Source organism: Chamaea fasciata, unplaced genomic scaffold, assembly GCF_029207755.1.
Source record: "Chamaea fasciata isolate MVZ Bird 193981 ecotype frontalis unplaced genomic scaffold, bChaFas1.0.hap1 SCAF_15, whole genome shotgun sequence".
Taxonomy (NCBI): domain Eukaryota; kingdom Metazoa; phylum Chordata; class Aves; order Passeriformes; family Sylviidae; genus Chamaea; species Chamaea fasciata.
In genome coordinates, this window is record NW_027094100.1 from 12,746,575 (window position 1) to 12,766,986 (window position 20,412).

General features: G+C 53.3%; 3 protein-coding genes across 3 annotated transcripts; 1 reads left to right on the plus strand and 2 right to left on the minus strand.

Moving 5' to 3' along the window:
• Window positions 1-649: 649 nt before the first annotated feature.
• On the minus strand, window positions 650-4,082 carry THOC3 (THO complex subunit 3). The gene is made up of 6 exons (XM_066196815.1): window positions 3,862-4,082; window positions 3,324-3,480; window positions 2,393-2,597; window positions 1,896-2,057; window positions 1,711-1,811; window positions 650-1,380 (listed from the first exon to the last, which is right to left on the minus strand). The coding sequence occupies exons 1-6, from the start codon at window positions 4,042-4,044 to the stop codon at window positions 1,217-1,219; spliced, it is 972 nt and encodes a 323-aa protein (XP_066052912.1). The 5' UTR covers window positions 4,045-4,082; the 3' UTR covers window positions 650-1,216.
• Window positions 4,083-4,113: 31 nt separating this feature from the next.
• On the plus strand, window positions 4,114-12,176 carry SIMC1 (SUMO interacting motifs containing 1). The gene is made up of 10 exons (XM_066196816.1): window positions 4,114-4,220; window positions 5,590-6,303; window positions 6,491-6,708; window positions 7,300-7,369; window positions 7,781-7,926; window positions 8,382-8,546; window positions 9,009-9,137; window positions 10,085-10,241; window positions 10,317-10,401; window positions 11,716-12,176. The coding sequence occupies exons 1-10, from the start codon at window positions 4,182-4,184 to the stop codon at window positions 11,934-11,936; spliced, it is 1,944 nt and encodes a 647-aa protein (XP_066052913.1). The 5' UTR covers window positions 4,114-4,181; the 3' UTR covers window positions 11,937-12,176.
• A 630-nt stretch (window positions 12,177-12,806) lies between these two features.
• On the minus strand, window positions 12,807-19,801 carry KIAA1191 (KIAA1191 ortholog). The gene is made up of 7 exons (XM_066196817.1): window positions 19,694-19,801; window positions 19,426-19,616; window positions 18,062-18,185; window positions 16,746-16,870; window positions 15,462-15,568; window positions 15,024-15,157; window positions 12,807-14,583 (listed from the first exon to the last, which is right to left on the minus strand). The coding sequence occupies exons 1-7, from the start codon at window positions 19,719-19,721 to the stop codon at window positions 14,375-14,377; spliced, it is 918 nt and encodes a 305-aa protein (XP_066052914.1). The 5' UTR covers window positions 19,722-19,801; the 3' UTR covers window positions 12,807-14,374.
• Window positions 19,802-20,412: the final 611 nt, after the last annotated feature.

Consider the following 20,412-nt stretch of genomic DNA (forward strand, 5'->3'; position numbering starts at 1 on the left):
GGTCACAACCTACCACTCCAAGAGAGGAGCATGAGGCTCTCCCCACACCGAGGCAGAGGCCCTGGCAGCGCCCAGGCTTGGCACAGCTCAGGAGGCTTCAGCCTGGTGCCAGCCTCAGCTCTGACTGATGTGCCATCATTTACCAGCAAAGACCTCAGCTGTTACCCAGGCGGCATCAGCAGAGCAGTCACCCAGAAAAGCTTCTGTCAGAAGGAAATATGAGGGTAGAAAACAGCAGAGATCTCGCAGGCAAGGTCTCCATGGCAGGCAGGCTGCGCCCTGTGAGCCGGCACGACGGTGCAGGCGGGGACAAACCCCCAGAGCCCTCCCTGGGCAGTGGACAGGGCAGGGGAAGGGCTCTGCCCGGGGCTGGTGGCCGTGGCATGGAACCAGCAGCGTCCTCCATATCCCCATCTGAGCAGGGTCCCCGCTGTCACCTGTCCCCAATGTGGGGACGCAGCGCCCCCTGCTGTGGTGACAGTGCAGGACAGGGGACACAGGGAACGGGGACAGGCAGCGGGGACACGAGAGACAATCCTCGACCGACCCCTCTGCCACGGCCTTGCTATGGCCAAGGGAAGGAGGCAGGGGAAGGGAGAGCAGCTCAGCACACCCCTTTTTCCCCTTCAGACAGCCACAGGCACCTTCGTTAAGGAAGAAAATTTATCAAAATTAGAAAAAGACACCACAAATATTTAAAAAAAAGTCCCAGCTGGGAAAACATCTACCAGTTCAAATCCCCCCACCCTCCCCTCATTGCCCCAGCGCAGGGAAGGGACATGGGATGTCTGGGAGGGGGAGAGGCAGGCTGTGCTCCCAGAGCTGCCCTTGCCACCAGGATTTTGGGGACAAGGGGACAGTCACACATCTCATCACTGCTGGGGAGCCTGGTCAAAGCAGAGCACCTCCCATGGGAGGCTCCTCAGCAGCCACCTTCAGTGACTGATTTTCTTTGGCCACTTGCCTTTGGAACAAGCCCCCCACGCCCCAGAGAGGAGGTGGCAGAGGGGGGCCCTGCCAGCATCCCCCCATTCTCCCTAGCACATAGCTGCCTGTTTATAAAAGCTCCCAAGAGGAGGACACACCGAGCTGAGCCCAAGGTCACAGCCCTGCCAGGCTGGCAAGGAGATGAGCCAGCTCCTTGCCCCACCTATGCTATCTAAGCTCCCACCCCCAAGAGCACGCAGGTGTTGCCTCCCTGGGTGCGGCAGCTTCATCAGGAGTCGTTGGGGAGCCCAAAAAGCTTGACAGTGCCAGCCTCCCGGCTGCTGTCATATTTGCCATCTTTGTCATCACAGGCGAAAGCCAGCAACGGCCTCTTCGGGTGCCAGGCCACTGTGAAGGTGGGGGACTCACACTGCACCTCCCAGAGCTTCTCTCCTGCATGGAAAAGGAGCCACGTCAGCCTGGAGAGCCTCCAGCCCCCTCTGCTGCTCACCTCCCCAGAGCCAAGCACCTGCTGCTTCCCTCAGCGAAGGGGAGAGGCAGCACAAACGCTGCTCCAGCGCCTTTTAGTCACCCAGTGACAAGGTACAGACATGACAGGCATGTCTGCCACAGACTACTGAGGCAGAGGCTCCCCCTCATGGCAGTCTGCTCTGCACAGCAAAGCTCTTCCTGATCAGACAGATTCTCCCTGTGTACTCCCAGCTCCACCAGCACTTCTCCATCCAATTCCCTCCTTGCTGTTCCCCAAAATAAAACCATTACCTGTCTCCACCTCGGCAATGTCAATGAAGTGATCTTCTGATGCCGAGGCCAGCATCTTCCCATCATGGCTAAAGCTCAGTGTCCGCACGGGCCAGTCGAGCCTGCAGCAACCAAGGGGAGCAGTGAGGCACTGCCACCACAGTGCCCAGAGAGGGGGGAAACAATTTTGGGACAGCTCTACCTACCTGGAGAAGCACCTCACACACACCAGCTCATCCACATCCCAGAGGCTGACCAACGCGTCAGCACTGCCTGTGGCAAAGTACTTCCCCATGGGATCAAACTTGATGCAGATGCAGTTAGAAGGATGGGCATTGATGGATTGGATGGGTTTCAGCTCTGGGTAGCTGTGGAGGTGAAGGGAGAGGGCAGGGATCAGTGAGAGAAGCACAGGGATTCCCTAGAGCAGGGCAGGCATGAGGCACACCAGGACTGGAAGCAAACCCTGCCGAGGCAGGAGACACTGAGTGTCCAGTGAATGAGGCAAAGCATCAGGGACCATTTTGGGGAGCTGAGCCCAGCCCACAACTGTGGCAACCTCAGCCCCAGGCAAATTCATTCCCACCAGAGGGCAGGGGATTGCTGGGATGTAGGGTTCAGGTTTCCCAAAAGCAGCAAAGGCACTTGCAAGTGACTGCAGCCAGCCCAGCCACCCAGTCCACCAGCAGCCATGGGCACCTGCCTGAGGATGTTGATGCAGCCATTCCCATTGGTGAGGAAGAACATGTTGTTATCGTTGTTCCAGGAGATCTCGTTCACCTCAAACTTGAACTGTTCCTCAGCTTTGGAGCGATGTGTCTTGGCATCAATGAAGGTGACCACATCATCCTTGTTCCCCACGGCGATGGTCTGTCCATCAGGGCTCCAGCAGATGTTGATGTTCTCACCTGAAGGGATGGAAAGGCAGCAGGTCCCACTTCTACTCCAAACCACTCCCAAAGAGGAAAGACTGCCAGGTCTTCAGCCTAACACACAAACCCTGCACAGTAGCTGTCCAGCAAAACCAAATTTGTGAGAAGTACAGCTTGAAAACAATATGCCACACCCCATTTCAACCAAGATGGGACCACAGCAATCACCACACAAGGTCAAGTCAAAGATCCCCTGAATCCAGTCATCTCTGAGATCCAAAAAAAACAGAAGCCAAAAAGAAATATATTTGATTAAAGGTAAGAACATGGCAGGTTGCTGTTACACAACCTTACAATGCCATTCCCAGCCCCAGCAACTCAAAACTGGACATTTCCAAGAGATAGTATTTGAGTTAAGCATCACATGAATTCAAATTGTTTTTCTGAATCTACACAAACTTTTATTTCCACTATATCTCTCTGTAAACATGCGTTTCCCCAGTCTCCAGCCTCACAGCCCACTGACCCCAGGGACAAGTACAAAGGACATTTTAACAGCCACCGTATTTCAGTAGTTCTACCAGTCCTGAGCCCACAGTAAATCAGCTCTTACGTGATGAGTGCAACACAAATAAAAAGCAGTTGGCAAAGATGTCCCAACGAGAAATAACCAGAGGAAAGGTCCAGAGTTCTGTGCAAGTGCAGATGGGTCCCACACAGCTGGGGTCCTGCCGGGACTCACCTGGGAAGACAGGGACTCACCTTTGGTGTTGACAGTGGCGATGCACTTGGTGGTGCGGACGTCCCAGATGCGAATGGTTTTGTCCCCTGACGCTGTGACGAAGAGGTCAGGGTTGCTGGGGTGCCAGCAGAGCTGATCCACGCTGTCCCCGTGGCCCCGGTAGTTGTTCTCCTTCACCTGGAGGGAGAGGGCAGCCGTCGTGATGTGCCTAGCTGTGCTCCCACTCCTGCCCCACGTCCCAGCACGCTGCATGGGATCGATCCGGAGCCGTGCCCGGGGCCACGCCGCCACCCCGGTCCCGCTCCCGCCCACGTCCGGCCAGGACAGAGAATTCCGGCCGCGTTCCCCGCCGGGCACCAGCTCCATTCCCGGCTCGCAGACCCGGCCTGCGCTGTCCTGGGCGATGCTCCTGTCCCGGTGCACGCCGAGTACCCACCCCAGGCCCGGTACCGACCACCGGGACACACTCCCGGCCCCGGACACCAGCCCAAGCACCCGCACCCGGGGTACCGATCCGCACCACCCCCGCCCGCCCGCCCGCTGCCGGGGGAATCTCACCAGCCGGTCCTTCTCGAGCAGGAAGACGCTGGCGGTCTTGTCGAAGGAGCCGGAGGCGAGGCGGCGGCCGCAGCAGCTCCAGGCCACCGAGTGCACCTTGGCGCCGTGCGCCGGGAACTCGCGGCTCCGCGTGTTGGCGCGGAACAGCTCCTGCATGGCCTGCACGTAGGGCGACAGCGCCATGGCGGGGCCGCCGCCACCGGCACCGCCGCCGCCGCGCGCGCCCCGCCCCGGCACCGCGCCTGACGCCACTTCCGCCGCCGGCCCCCAGCGCCCGGCGCGGCCCCAGCGGCGGAGCCGAGCCGCCGCCCGCCGCCGTGATGGACGACGACGTGGTCCTGGTCAGCGATTCGGACTCGGTAGGCGCCCGCCCCCGCCGTGAGCCCGCGGCTCCCGCCGGGCACGGCGCCGTTGCCCCACACAAAGATGGCGGCGCTGCCATCGCCAGCGGGGATGGAGCCGCGCACGGAGAGCAGCCTCGGGGGCAGTGGAGGGGGTGGGCGTGTGTTCCCCGGTCCCGTCCCGCCCCAGCCAGCATCCTCAGGGACCTCCCACCCTCTTCCCAGGCGGGCTCGGGTCCCCGAGGGCACCTCCCGCCAGCAGAGCCCCGTTCCACAAGCGTTCACCCCCGCAGGGGTCCCGGCCTCCTTGCCCACGTACCCTTAGAAAGAGGCCGGTGCCTGTCACGGAGCGTCGCGGTGCCCTCGCTGCACCCCGAGAAGGGCCCGGCCCCGCAGGGCTCAGCCCCGGTGGGGTCTGGCCGCGGGGTGCGGTTCGGTGGTTGCCGCCGCTCCGCCGGCGGGTGCGGGGCCGGTGGGGCCGCGCGGCGGCGGTTCCGGGCACGCGGCTCAGGCCCGGAGCGGGGAGCTGCGGTCGGTCCCCGGCCCCGCACCGCTGTCCCGGGTCCTGAGGCGGTTGGAGTCCCGCACCTCCCGCCCTCCGCAGCTCCTCTTGCGTGCCGGAGCCCGCTGGGCTTTGCCATCTCCTTGGGGAAGGCAGCAGGTCTGAGTCAGGGGGGAAGAAGTGATTTAAATTGTCTGCTAAACGCGTTCCCTGCTTTGAGGTGTTGAGGGGGATTTTTTTTTTTTTTCCGAAGAGCAAACAGGCTTTGACCCCTCCTGGGCACACCAAAAGCTTGGAGAAGTGCAGTGCCTGCTGCTAGTGCAGGCACAGCTGCCTTCCAGCCTGCTCCTGCTGCCCCTCGGACCCTGCATCGCCCAGCGAGGCCTGGGTGGGAGTCCCCAAAGTCTCAGGGCTGCTGTAGCTCCGACTGGTGCCACAGATCAAAAGGCAGCTTTGTTTCCTGCCACGCCTGTCCTCCCGAGCAGGTGATATGCTACAGAAAAGGTGCCAGGGTGTGGATCCTGTGCTGTTCCTGCTAGTGCCTGGGTACAGGAGAGCTCCCTGTGCTTTCCTTGCCCTCCCTGGACATGCCAGCAGGACTGGCGTTTCCCTGTCGTCGGAAGGAACTGAGCCGGCGGCCAGGTCTGCTGTGGGCCAAGGCAAGAGGACATGAGCCCTGAGGGAAGTGGGGAAGAAGAGTCTGGGCTGGTGCTGCCAGGGGATGCTGATCCCAGGGCCACAGGCCTCCATGGACAGACAGAAGGGTCTTTGCCCTTGTTTTTCTAGGCTAGTTTTTCTTTCCCCTCTTGGACTGGGGCTACAGTGCCACTATAGCAGAGGCTTCTGTCAGGACGGGACATTAACAGTGCTGCTCTGTCCCCACAGGACATCATTGACCTGACCTGTGAGGACACAAACACAGACTGGACGCTGTTGAGCAGCCTCGACACCATCGACCTGACTAAGGACATGTGCAGCCCTCTCCACTCCACCCTTGGTGCTACCCAGAACCCCAGAAACGCTGCCCCAGCAGCACGCATGTCCCACCCCCAACTCTGCCCCACCACAGAAGAAACACCAGCAGCAGCAGAGCCAAAACCTGCACCAGCATCATACAGCACTCCTGTGAAGCTCAGTTCCACCATGGTCACAGCAGAAATCGTGGAGAGCTGCAGCTGCCTTTCTCCTGTCTCTAGGCACCACAGCTGGAGCTCGGAGCAGGATTACAGCACTACTGCCTTTAACAGCAACTTGGACTCGCAGTCGGATTCAGACTGCCCGTCCCCATCTCCCCCCAGCCTGGAGAGCAACAGGAGCTGGAGAGCCGATGGTCCAGAGGAAGATCCTCCCCAGCCCTGCCAGGAAAGGAACCTCCCCCCAAGGCTGAGCCCTGCCCCTATTCCTATTACACCAGGAAAGACCCAAAGGTCTTTGCTGGAAACCAGTGGCTTCCCACCACACCCACCAATCCAGCAAGCCACCCCAGCCAGGACTGACGCTGACAGCAAGGCCAGGCTGGACAAACTGCACAATTTCAGCAGGAGTGGAGTCCAGCACCTCTTCCTCCAAGGCATAGGACCCAACAGGGAAACACAGCAGGTAAACAGGGTTTTGAGCAGCCTCTGTGGTAGAGGATGGAGAAGGGCAGCCCCTGCTCCCCTTGTTCTTTGCCAGGCAGTCATGGGCTCTGGTTATTGCAGTTCCCTTCACAGTGGGCCCCACCTCACAGCTGGGTTCCTCTGTGTCAGGGGAGCTTTCACTCATTGTCTTGCCTTGTACACCGCAGAAACCTGGACTCATCCCCAGCATGAAGCTGAGCATGGTGCACACCACCATGGAGGAGAACATCCTGGAGGGCACCTTGTATTTCCTGAATGAGTTTGTCTCCTGCCAGCACCGTCCCCCAAAAGAAATCATCTCCCACCTGATCAAACAGATGCTGTCAGACACCCATGAAGGGGAGGTCCTGAATGACATTTACATGCTGCTGCTGAAGATCCAAATGTATGTGTTCACCTTGTCCCAGGGCCCTGGGGCTGGCTAGGTGCTGCCAGGGGTCTACCCAGCATAAGGGTTATTCTCTATGGTGCTTACCCACAGAACAGGGTGTGATTTCCCCTATAAACCAAGATAACCCTCCTGCCAACACAGGCACACCACAGGCTCTGAGGGTGGGTCAGGGAGAGCTTGTGACACAAGGGAGCCCTTGGGGACAGAAGAGTGTGTTTGCCTTGCCCTAAAGCACAGGTCTCATTCTTCACTGCTGTGACATAGCAGAAGAGTCTTCCCTGGGCTGCAGCACTGCCAGCAGTGGCTGGAGCAGCTCCCTCAGGCTTCCCACAGAAAAGCACCATGTTTTATGAGGCCATGGGCCTAAGAGTCCTGGGTCTCTCCACGGAGTATAGCCCCTGTCAGGTGCTTGCAAAAAATTAATTTAGTATGGGGAGCAGAAGGGATGAGGGCAGAGATGGAGAGGAGAAGGTAGGGGAGGCACCTGAGCAAGTGGGGCTGGGAGTGGCTGGGGAAGGGCTAAGGGGCTGCAGTGCCTCCGAGCCGATGACAATTCAGCACAAATGGACATGGCTGTCCTTGCAGGCTCCATCCAGCCAACATCACCACGGTGGGATGGGACTGGACACTGGTGAAATTCATCATGGAGGACGAGGTACTTGGCACTGTGTGTGGCACATGGGGCAGGGATCATCCAGCATACACTGCCTGAGGGTGAGCATTTTCTAAGTGCTTCCTGTGGCTGTGCTCTGCTGCAGAGCTGGCCAGTCCCAACAGAGAGTGCCAGCTGAGAATCCCACATTTATCCACGGTGCTCCCTTAACCCTCTGTGCAGTTTTAGCCAAGTTGTCCCACTGAAGAAGGCACAGCGATAAATAAACCCTCTCTGGGTCACAGCACTAGTGCAATGCCCAGCAATGCCCCTCAGGGTCTTGCCCGAGCCAGGCAGCTCCTCCTACAACTGTTCCTCAGTATGTACATCAATCCACTTCCAAGACAGCCAGCTTCCCTGGTGTTTCTAAATCCGTGGCCCCACCAGACTCCTGTGCTCTCCATCTGCTCCCAGGAGAAGCCCCCCGGCCGGCTCCTCTTCCTGCAGTACGTGGTACAGACCCTGGAGGATGACTTCCAGCACAATCTGAAGTCACACCAGCTGCAGAAGTCAATTGCCAAGAATGTGCTTTCATGTGACTTGTACTTCAACAATGTCAAGTAAGGGACACCTCCTCCTTGTTCTCTAACCAGATGCTGAGAGGCAGGGACTCAGGGAACACTTGTTGAGATTCCAGTCAGACTTTCCCAGAAGCAGACTTGAGAGACAAAGGGAAGCGTAGGGCCAACTATAGGGGCTAGGGAAAGATTTACAAAAGCAAACCACCAGGGATGATGCACAGCCTTTCCAGTCACAACAGCGTGGGCTTTTCCCAGGAATGAGGTCAGATTTGCATTGCTTAGGACAGGACTGAGAAGGAGGCAGTCCTGTAGGGGTATACAAATCAAGAGAGCTCCTCAGTTGAGCTGCTCAACAAAGCTACTCTCTCACTTGTCCAAGTGGGTGGAACATACTCTTCATTCTAAGGGCCTTCCCTCAAGCTCCAAATGGATCTAGAGGTGAGAACACTGCAAAACAAGGCACATTCCCAATAAAATTCTTGTTTCTGTCTCAGGGAAGTGGTCAAGTGGTTGGTGGCAGCAGTTACAGGAGTCGGGTTCTCCCAGCCCCGGGAGCAGCTGCAAGAAGCCAGGGCTGAACACAGCTCATCTTCACCAAGGCTGGCCAGCTCTCAGACAGCTCAGACAGACCAGGCTCAGGCAGCTTTCTTTGCCCAAACGTAAGCTCCAGAATTCCAAACTCCCTGCTGGCATTATCATGGACCCAAGTCAGACAGAAGCCAGAATCTTTCTCACTGTCAGTTCAGGGAAGCCAGGCTGAGCAGCTTTGCTCATTCTTTGGGTTAAAGACTTGGTGAGCACAAGACTCTCACCTGGTAGGAAACTGGCTCAGTGTCATCCTCTTGCATGTAGTGTAAGGCTGGAGCTCGTGGCACACAGCTCAGGCACCCCCATGCTGCTCCAACACGCAGGAAACCCACCCAGACCTCCTGAGGGTCAATCTGGGGATGAGCTTTGCTTGCAAAAGCATCAGATTCAGAAGCCACCAGGAGACACCAAACCTGCCCCACTGCATTCCCACATCCCTCACTGCATGAGACTGAAGTAGAGGCCATCCCCAAGGCTTTGCTTGGCAAGCTGAGGGGCAGAGTGTCCCTGTGCTGACTGTCCCTCTCACCCAGGACGATGCTCCTGCTCCAGCGGATGTTGTCCATGGCAGTGGAAGTGGACAGATCTCCCACCTGCAGCTCCCGTAAGATTGCAGATGACATATTCCTGTTCATATTGCATATCCCCCTGAGGAGCCAAAGGTGAGACAAGTGTGCGCGAGGCAGCATTTGCCTGTGTGAACAATGGTCTTACTCCCAATTCACATCCAAGTCTGGATGCATAAAATTCTCTAGGGCATAGAAAGATTGGCCAGCCAGCAAGAGCATGGCTGCGTCTCCAATGGAGATACAACATCACCAGCTGAGCAGGTGATGTGTTGCTGAAAACACACCCAGGTGGTGGTGGTGTTGCTGAGAACAGTCAGTTCTCCCACTGGTTAAAGTTGTGACCTTAAAACTGGAAAGATGGTCTGAAAAGCAGCAAGGTGCATCAGCACTGGCAAAGTAATCACTGATTCCCATGAACAACCAGGTAGTCATAAATATGATGCAGTTCCTACAGCTTTGCCTTGACATCTTTTGTTTGCTCCTTTAAAAAATGCAAATCTGAAGCCAAAGCACACGGGCACGACTGGCTCTGGTGTAAGCAAGAGACCACTAGGCCCCCAAGCATTTCAAACCCACGTTTAAATGCCCAGCAAGCAGCCCTTCACACCCTTTCAGCAGATCTCTGTGCACACAGCAGGTATAACCAAGCTGTCACTTTGCCCAGGACAGATATAGATCCGTTTACCCCTGACCACACGTCACCCTTACTTGGCTGGGCTCCCTGCAAGTCAGCAGGAATGAGCCATTGCCACACAGGCTGCCAGGCAGGGTGAAGTGCAGCAGCTCAGTTTGCTTTAGACGCTGTACTCACCTCCAGCTGCTGCAGGTCACACCTGAGGATAAAAACACAGCCATGGCCAAGCCACATAACAAAGGTGTCTCACCACATCTGGTGGTCTTCCTTCCATGGCATCGCTGGGTAGCCCCTGCAGTCACCCCACATCTGCACTAGGTCAGCAGCACAGCACAAGCATGCTGGAACAGTTGTCTCTGCTCAGGCTGTGCTGTCTCAACCAAAGTAAATTCCTTTTGTGTTCCAGGGAAGCCTTATTAAACACCATGGAGAGCCAGCTCCTGCGCTGCAGACTGCTAGAGCTGTTATTCCAGCACAGTTGTGATGTGCCCACAGCCTCATCCATGTCCCTGGACAAGATCCTGTATTTCCTGAGCCATTCCTCTGTGCTGCCACAATTCCAGGTATCCAGTCTAACCTCTCCTTTGACTTGTTTTCCTCTGAGAAAACTTTTAACCAAATACTGTCTCCTGTCCTAGGATGCAACAGCAGCATGGCAAAGGTGGGATGAGATGCTGCAGTACTTGAGTTTGCTGCTGCTGAGTTACCAAAGTGTAAAACTGGGTAAGCAGTGCTTGTTCTGGCCCTACAGTCTCATCAAGAGGCTGCAGTAGAACAGCCAAATTCGTCTTCCTCCTCTTATCACCCCTGGAGTCATGGCCACTGAATCTCAGGACAGTGTGCCTCCATCCATGGTAGTAACTATTGCCAGTAGTCAAAGAAGTGATGTTGCATCAGTCAGAGCACCCATCTTGCTTTGCCAAGTTCAGCCCCTGCAAAAAGCCTTCTTCCTAAAGGAAGGAAGCGCTTCCCAGCACTGGAAAGTACACAAGAGGGTGCTTTGTTCCCACTGTTGTCTAAGTTGCTGCACGGTGGGTGGAAGAATAGGGGGGGTTTAGGAAACAAAGCAGAAGACAAGGGGATCACAGAATATCCCAGGCTGGAAGAGACACAAGAATCACTGAGTTCCACTCCTGGCCCTGCACAGACACCCTGTAATCCCACCTTGTGTCTAAGAGAAGTGTCCAAACACCCCTGGAGCTCTGGCAGCCGTGGAACCATGACCATTCCCTGGGGAGCCTGTTCAGTGCCCAGCCACCCTATGGAGGAAGACCTTTTTCCTAATACCCAACCTTAATCTCCCTTTGCACATCTCCAGACATTCCCTTGGGTTCTGTCACTGTCCTACAGAGCAGAGATGGGAGCTGCCCCTCCTGAGGAAGTTGTGGACCCCAGTGAGGTCAGATCTGTCTCCATGCGAACATGCCAAGTGACCTAAGCCACTCCTCATGTGGTTTCTCCCTTCTAGACCCCTCACCATCTCTGAAGCCCTCCTTTGGCCAAGCCAGGACACTTTTCAGCAATTAGTAAACTGCAGGGAGCACCACCCACAGCAGCCATGGAAGCAGCAGCAATTCTGACCCCAGGAGAGTGGCACAGTCACAAAACACTCTCTAAAACTTCCTATTTGGCCAGATGTCCCTTCCAGCTTTGGGTGCTTTAGCCCAGGGTTAAGGCTGTCATTAATGAATGCAGAGGAATCCACCATCATATATGCAAAGTCTCACTCTCCCTGAAGCCCTAGACAATCACTGTTGCTGGGCTCTTTGGAGACTCCTTTGCAGCTGCCCATTTTGCCATTCACACAGAAGGGTTATACAAGCCCTGCCCCTTCCCCATTCCCTGGGCTCTCTCTGCATACAGAATGAGCTCCAGAAGGGGCCAGTTCCTCCTTCCCAGAGTCTTGTGCAGAACCATCAAGGATGACAAGAGGATCAGCCCCATTCCCAGCACTGCCTGTGGCACTCTGGGACCCATCACAGCAGCTCAGGCAGCCCTTTGGGTGTTGCCTCTCCTCACCAGCATTTCCTCTTGCAGAGCACCTGCGGACTTCAGTCAGCGACCGGATAGATTTGATCGCTCAGAAAGCCAAGCCCAGGCTCCAGGACAGTGATGACATCAGCCAGCTAGACATTCAGCTGAAAATGAACAACTTCATCAACAGAATGCAGGAGACTCTGGGACAGCCTTTTCCCCCACAAATCCAGGAGAAATTGTTCATGCTGCAGGAGTTGTTCTTCATTGTCATCGCTGCCTGACAGAGACAGCCACTGAAGCAAGGGGGAGAAAACTTCATGTTCTCAATATAAAGCCTCCCATCTTGTGCTGCAATCTCAGCATCATGAGGGGTGGTTTATACAGTTCTTTTGAAAGATGTTTGGTTTACATTGTCTCAGCATTTCCGTTCAAGTTTGACTCCTCATGCAGTTTTACAAAGCACTTTGTACACTTTAAAAAATAAATTTTTTTTCATGTTTGCTAAGACTGTTTTGTCTTGGTGCCGGTGCTGCCCAAAGGAAGTCCAGAGCTCTGCCAGATCACACCACAAGGCCATGCTTTAACCTCAGCCTTCCCAATCTGTGAGATTCACCTGTGTAATCAGGACCACGGCAACAGCCTGTACCTCAATACCTAAATCTGTTCCATGACTTTTAGCTCAGCTTACACTCTAGGAGCACAGGGAACACCAGCCTTCAGAGCCCAGACTTCCCCAGCACTTTAAAACGCAGCTAAAAACTCCACAACAGCACCAAACCACAACTTTCCAGTAGGGAACTGGGCACCTCTAGGGAAACACCAGCCTAGTTCCCACACCTGTGTCCACCTCCACAGTACAGGTGGAAACACAGCACACAAGCAACAGGAGACAAAATCTCAGGAACATGAATTCGGATTGCTCAAGAAAACACAAAGACTTCACGTTTAGTTTCATCTGCACAAGCCCTAAGACAGAACTGAGCCTGGCCGTAAACCCAGTCTCCCTGTGAAAAGGGAATTTGTGGGCAAATATTTCACCCTAGTGAGGTGCTGCCAGAACCTTATCCACCAGAACCTTGATCCCACACTCACTGGACAGCCCCACATTGCTCCCAAAGATGCTCTGCCAGCACCAAAACACACTATGGACATCCATTCCACAAGGCTTTTATTGTCCTGTAATAAACAAAACACACGCACGCATTAGGAGACGTGAATACAGTCAACAAATAAATTAATGTCAAATGAGAGCCTGATTGCCAAGGTGCAAATGAGCAGTGGCAGAACTGCTGGTTTGGGTGGGGGACTTTCACACAACACATCACTGGCAGTGCTGCTGAAGCTTGAGAGAGAGCAGTGCTACAAAATGTGCTGCTTCAGAGGGGCCAGCAGCCAGCCAAGGGAGCCAACAACCCTGTCTCATTCTCCAGGGAGAGTGTTTGGTTTAAGAAGGCAGAAACCCTGGAAGTCAACAGTTACCACATGTTAAGTAGCCTCTGTACAACGTCCTAGCAACAGAGAAATTTCCACTTCCAGATGCAAGGCTGCTGCTGGCTGAGGGACTGCAACACAATTGTGAGATCAAGAGCAGACCTGAGGTGATCCATTTGCCGCAGCACAGGTGAGGATTACAGAGCAATGCTGCCTATCAAGCTTAAGGGATCAGATGGTCACCAGGAGTTCCTTCCACATTTCCTGAAAGCCAGTGTTAGCTCTTCCCAGGAACTGGTTCAGACTAGGTCAAGGATCACATCCAGCTTAGCAGGGAGGATTGTTCAGCCTTGGTCTGCCCTCAGTCCTCCCCCAGCCCTGCAGAACACACTTAATGCTGATAAAACAAAATACCCTGTCTGAGAAGTGTTTCTGGCATCTAATACATTCTACACGATTCTAGGGGAAAAAAAACCCAACAAAAACAAATCAAGCAGCATCCAGAGTGCCAGAACACCTGCAAATCTGCTGTCTAGAACACAGGACAGTGCTGTTTTGCAGAACAAAGGAGGATTACTTGGTTCAAGCCATACCAGCTTTGGTTACATCACCTTCTTAGAGGAATATCAAGAGTTGGGAGAAAAGGAATTCTCCCTCATTACTTCCAAGCTCCATTACATTCTGCTCCCTGCCTTTCCAATGAGAACATCTTAGAATGCTCACTGGTCCCTATTCCCTTTAAAAAAGATTCCAGGAACAAAAAACATGGTAACACTGGATAGTGAGGGAGTGCTACATTTATACTGACCCACAACATACTCCATCTTCCTTCTGGCAGTTAATGGTCCAGTTTTCAGTCCTTGCTTGTTCACATCATTTTCTGCTTGATCTCTTGACAGAACCAGTCCTCCTGTGGGTCCTTCAGCACTGAGCAGAACAAGACAACCAGATTCCAGGCATACGAGCCAGGTGCTCACACACCACATGGAATCCTGTCCCAAAAAAACATGGCTCAGGGTTTCACTGTGGTGTGGTATACTGGCAAGCACATCCAGAACAGCCTGGCAGCCCAAACCAGTGCAGTGCAGTAGGCAGGATAGTTTACATCGGTTTAGAACTGGTGCAGGAGTTTTTCCCAAAACGGGCTTTAGCAGGACAATCACAACTGTTTCTTTTTCTGAGATCAAGAGCTGGAAAAGGAGACTTTCCTACTTAACTGCAGCACATGGGACAGGGAAGCAGAGCCTAAGACACCCTGTAGCCTGCTAAAGACACTGGAAGCTTTCCTCTAGAACCCAGTGGGAGTGAGCACGTTAAGATCCCGAGGTTTGATATTGTGGGAACGTGGAGATTGTTTCCTCCCATCTGTGCCTGGAATGTCCATTTTGGGTGGCTTGAAGGTGACTGGATCCTCTGTCATCCTTGTAGCCTGAGCACGCATCAGCTCCATTGGGGATGGCTTCTGGGCACCCTTATAGGACTGAATGGTAAATCCTCCTGATGAAAAAAGAATCACAGTAAAACCCAGGAACACCAGACAAATCAATTTCCTACTTCTGCCAGGAGTGAGCAGTGTCACTGACACTCAGCACCACAGACAGCCTATACAAATTCCAGCAGCTTTAAATTATCTGAAGCCTATTCCATATCAGGGGCTGACACTTCAGTCCTGGTTGCATCACACATCAGAGTAAAAAGCTGTCACCTTCACACCCTGCCCCTCCCACTGCAAGTTATCTCTATTTCCAGACCCTTGGCACAGGTTTTACCCAACTGCTCTATATTTAGGAACAGAAAATTATATGACTAACACACATTCCCAAGGTGGTCCTGGAGAGTAACAAAGCAAGCAGAATAAGACACCAGAAAGAGCCAGCAATTCTGTTGTGTGACAGTTGCCCCCTTGCTCTTTGCAAGGCAGATTTTCAAGGACATACCTGCATCACTGGCCGATTTCTGGACAGCTCTGGGTCCAAAGAAGCTCCATCTTTCAGACGACAATCTGTCAGCACCACTTTCAGTGAAGTCTGAGCCAGTGATAGAAGTAGAGGATCCCTGACTAAACCAACCCCTAAGAAAAAAAAAAAATAATTGAGATGTTTAAAACATGATAATAAATACTTCCAGTGACTCCACTATGCCAGGAATTTTTCATGTAGTTAAAAGGGGAAATGAAGAAATCTTAATAGGTTTGTTACCACCCGGGATAAAATATGCATGCTTAAGTTCCACAAGCTTCCAACATTTGGATCTATCCAACACAAATCCTCATCAGGCTCTAAACTTCACCCTGTACAGTCCCTCACAGAATAAGAAGGTTATTTATAGCAGCTCCCACCTCAGCAGCCTGTAGGAAACCAAAGGAGGCAGCATACCTGGCTTTATGCCTGGGGGAGGAGTGGGGGGTGCTGCTTGGAGTGGACTGAGCAGAAGAGTTCTGTTTGTCATCTTTTGTTGTCTCTCCATTCTGCATTTTTAGGTTCTGTCGGGAGAGGCAAGAGAAACAAAAGCAACACAGCTTAAATACTGGACACAAGGAAAACACCCAGTTTTGTCAAAACCAGACAATTGTTTCTATCACAGGTGATAAAGAGTAAGTGTCACCACACCCAAAGTTGTGTCCAGCATTACAGTACCTGCATACACCCCCTTAAGTTTCTCTCCACATCAAATGTAAGCATTTTGAAGTTCATTTCAGGCTACAGGAAGGAACACCAGCACTCATAGGGAGGTTGTGGAGGCAGCAGAGCTCGCTTCAGCTACCTCGTGGTCTAAATGCTACAGCACCCATTTGTCGTCAACACTGTTCTGAGCAACAAAGCTTTCAGTCCCACCAGTTCTCTAACGAGGGTGAGACCAGTTCTCACAGAAGGTACAAGGTCAGGAATACCAGACACTGTGAAGCAATTAGTGTACACCAGGATGGAAACACTGCTCTGGAAAAGAGATGAACCTGGGCACAAAATAAACAGGAACTGGGTGTATGTAAACCATGTTATTGCAAGCTGGACAGTACAAACTGAACTTTGAAGAAGTCATTTGAAGGGCAGTTACAGTTCAAACACAAAATACACAGGGTACTTTGTAATGTTTCCTGTGGCTATTCAAGCCACACTAATGCAATTCATGGACGCGATTCCTGAAACTTTGGCCTTGTGGGAGGACACTGGAAGAGTTGACTATTAAACTCCAGCTCCAATTTTTTTTTAAAAGTTCAGCAGCCCACAGTAACATGTTCATTCAAGACTTCTGTTTTCAGTAAGACACAGCTGATAACTTCCACAATGGAAATGCAGTTTACAAGTTCTCTTTGGACACACAGTTGCAGAAATCAACTGCAGGGCCCCATTCAAAAGTACAGCAAGAAATCAGATTGTGTAGGGTTGTCCCCACTTGGAAAGACAACTGCCATAGTTTGATATGACAGTGAAACGTGACAGATTTCAGGAAAAAAGCTGTTTCAAAACTCCAAAGCCTAATGTTAACTTTAAAATAAAAATGGATAAACTTTGAGTTTACCCCAACACAAGGAGCTAAAAACCTTCAGAGGGAGCAGCTTAAGGAAAGTCTTGGCAACACGCTCCAAAAGTTCCGTCAGCAGGTAAATGTTAAACCAGACACATCCTACACAGAGAAATCCAATGGAAAACAAGCCTTACATGGACTGCCTCAGCCACTCGGTGGTACTTGGTCTCCTCAGTGGTGAGGCCTTTGTGGGGTGTGTAGCCAGCTTCCCTCAGCCCTGCCTGCTGCTCAAAGCGCTGGATGCTCTCCTGAGTCTGCTCTGGAACACAAAAGAGCACAAATTTACATAGGAATGCCACAAGCAGTTCTAGCAAAGGCAGCTCCAGCAACTGAATGCAAACCCATTTTTTCATCATTCACGCATCGTAACAAGCTGAGGCAGAAAAACAAAGCTGGTGAGGTACTCTGACTTGACAATTACCCTGAGACACAGGGTTAAGCCAGATGAGCAGTGATTTGTCCCAAATCACCAGATATATCACAAATGCAACACCTGTAATCAATCCCATCTCACCCCAGACACTGCATCACTCCTACTCACAACTTCATAAATCTAGGAGAACCCACTAAGTTGGACACTTTCAGTGGCCCATTGCATTCAAGGGAGCCTTGCAGATCATGTTTCAAAGACTCTCAGTCATTTTAAATCAGGTGAAATAAGCTATTTCAGCCAGATACAGAGCCAGCATCTTATACTGGTATCAACTTCAGTTCTGAAAAACACACGCACTTTCTCCAAACCCCAGTGAAAGATGTTCAGTCCCTGGCGGAATGAGGAGAAAAGTCAAAAGAAATCAGAGCACAAAAAGGTTATTGGAAAAGCTAATTTCCTTCTTTAAAACAGGTAACACTTCCCATCCTAAAGTAATTTTCAGATCCCTGTTAATTGTAGCTGCTGAAAGAAGAGGCAGCACGGACAGATTAACACAGAAATAATTCCTCTTACTGCAAAAGGGCACATCCCTGCAAACATAACTGACCCAATTTTATTTTAAAGCATCGTGATTTATATTTTGAAGTGTTGCAGTTAGCAAGGCAGCTGCTGCTATTAACAACAAAAATGCCAGCAGGAGCTCCATTAGCACAGTGTGTCAGCTCTCCTGGCTGCTTGGGTTAATGGTAGAGCTCTGCCAGTCATTCAGAAACAGCAAGTTAATAAGCAAACAGAGCAGCAGCAGCCTCTGCGCTCCAGGAACATGGACTGCAGGGCCCTGTCAGCAAACAACAAACTCTGCACTCCTCCCCCTGCCCCTGGAAACACAGAAGCACATGTGGCCTATTCCCCAGTTCCTTGCTTCCTTCTAGAAACATCCCCTGAAAAAAACAAACTCGAACAGAGCAGAGCCAGCCTGAACCCAAGAGCTCTCCAGGAATCACCCTGAGGCATTACCAAGCTGGAGCACCCTCAGAGCCCAGCCCACACCACAGAGTGTGAGAGGTGAGTTCTTACTTGTGATCAGGGAGTTCATGATGACGTGAGTGGCCTTGGCCTTCACCACAGGCACCTTGTTCACACTTTCTGTGGACGACGAAGGAGTCATGATAGGTTTCACGTTGGCATCCCCTTCCTCATCCTGTGGGGAAGCAGCAGGGGACGATTTGAGATGGGAAAGAATCTCAGCACCTGGGCAGGACACATCTCTAACTACACTAGTGAGGCAAGGCCATGCTGCTCTGGCAGCCAGCCTTCATCCCATGGGAGAAATCCCTGTGCTGTGCTCATTGCAGACCAGGAATGTTCTGAACCTTAGAATTCATAGCAATGAACAAGTGACTTGCACCCAACATTTAAAAACCTACCAGGCTCAGAGCAAACAAGTCGTTAGCCCAAGTACAAAAAGGTCAACAGGAATAAAACCAGAACATCTGTTCTTCTCCTAAATGTAAACTGGACTTCAAGGTCAACTGGGCAAAAGCACCAAGAGCACCTTCCACAGGCAGCTCAAGCACCAGCTGTTCACATGAATGGCAAACACAGTGCAGGGCTTGGAGTGAACAAATTGTTTTCCCACCTCATTCCTTATACGTTTCTTGCTCAATGAGCCCGGTGGCCATAATTCTACCACTCACCATGAGACCCCAGAAAATAAATTCTAGAAAACAAAATATCCTGTGAAACATTGACTTCCTCCTCCCAAAACAAGAGTTCCCCGACTGGAGAGTTTACTTTTCATACCAAACCACAACTTTTGGGTGTCTCCCACAAAAGATTTAAAAACCTAGGAGGTATAAAGTAGAGCTTAAGCTCAAAGAGACACAGGGTTACGTACTTCCATCCAACAACATTTAGCTTAATTTCAAACTTTAAAAACAGCCTCTAAATTTAAAAGACTTGGTCCTGCACTCAAAGCATAGAATCCCAGAATGGTTTGGGTTGCAAGGGATATTAAAGATCACCCAGTTCCAACCCCAAGCCATGGTGAGGAGACACCTTCTACTAGAGCACCTTGTTCAGAGCTCCCGCCAACCTGGCCTTGAACACTTCTAGGGATGGAGCAACCACAGTTTCTCTGGACAAACTGTGCCAGTGCCTCACCACCCTTATTGTAAAGGACTTACGTTCAACCTAAACCACCCTTATGCTGGTTGCAGGGTTTTGTTTTTTACAAACACGGAGGAGACGCTCAGCACATGCTTGTCCCACCCACACCTCCAGAGCGCGGCAGAGGCAGCAGCGCCGGGCTCGGTCCCCAGCCCCTCCCGAGGGTCCTGCTGCAAGGGCGGGGGGGTGCAAGGATAGAGGGGATGCTTGGGAGAGGGGGGATGCCAGGAGAGGGGCGCCCAAGGATATGCCGGGGCCAGCCGGGCCCGTACCTTCGAGAGCTCCTGGTACTTGCGCTCGGGGATGACCGGCTGCTTCCAGAGCACGCCGGCGCACAGATCGGCGGGCGGCGGCGTCATGGGCGCCGTGTCCTCCAGGGCATCATCGTAGCTGAAGGCGCGGCGTGGGACGCCGAGGGGAAGCGACATCCTGCCCGAGCGGGGCCCGCCGCCCGGCTCCAGCGCTGCGGAGAGAACGCGGCACTCAGCGCCCGCCGCCGCGCCCCACCGAGGCCGGCGGGGAGCGCGTGGGGAACCTTACCGGGGGCGTCGGGCTGCCCAGAGCTCATGGCGGGGCCTCAGCGAGGCTCGGCGAGGGGCAGCAGGGCCAGGCCCGGAGCCGCCATCGCGGAGCCGCAGCGAGCCGCTACAGCGGGAGATCAGCTGCCCCTGCGGGGGCGCTTTTATAGGGGCGCAGTCTCGCGAGATGTGGTAACCTCGCAGGGGCACGCTGGGAGGTGTAGTTCGCGCGAAGGCGGGGCTCGCCCGAGAGGCGGGGCCGGGGCGGGTCCCCAGCGCACCCACGGCCACGGTGGCGGGGTCGGAGTCGCGTCCTGCCCGTACGTCCTCTCCTCCTGCAGACAAGAGCTTGCTGGGTCAGCCCACAGGGCGCTAGGTCCTGGAAAACCAATCCTGGAAGCTGGCAAGCCCATCAAGGATCAGGAGTACGTGGCAGTCTCACTGTGACATCTTTTCTACAGCTACTCCTTCCTCTTGTTAATGAAAGGGTGACCTCTATGCTGCCCTCCAGTTCCTCGGCAGGGAAAGGACCCCAGCCTGCTCTCCCGAGCTGCAAAACCGGGGGATGAAAGCAGCACATAGCCCTGCTCCAACTTACCTTTCCTACAGGACAATCAGCCAAAATCTGAGTGCTGCCCACACCCAGCCCTGTCACCACAGGGGCTGACACGTGCCCACTGCCACCATCACATGGGCTGCCACCAGGAGCTCTCCAAAGCAGGACTGCACCACGCAAGAGCC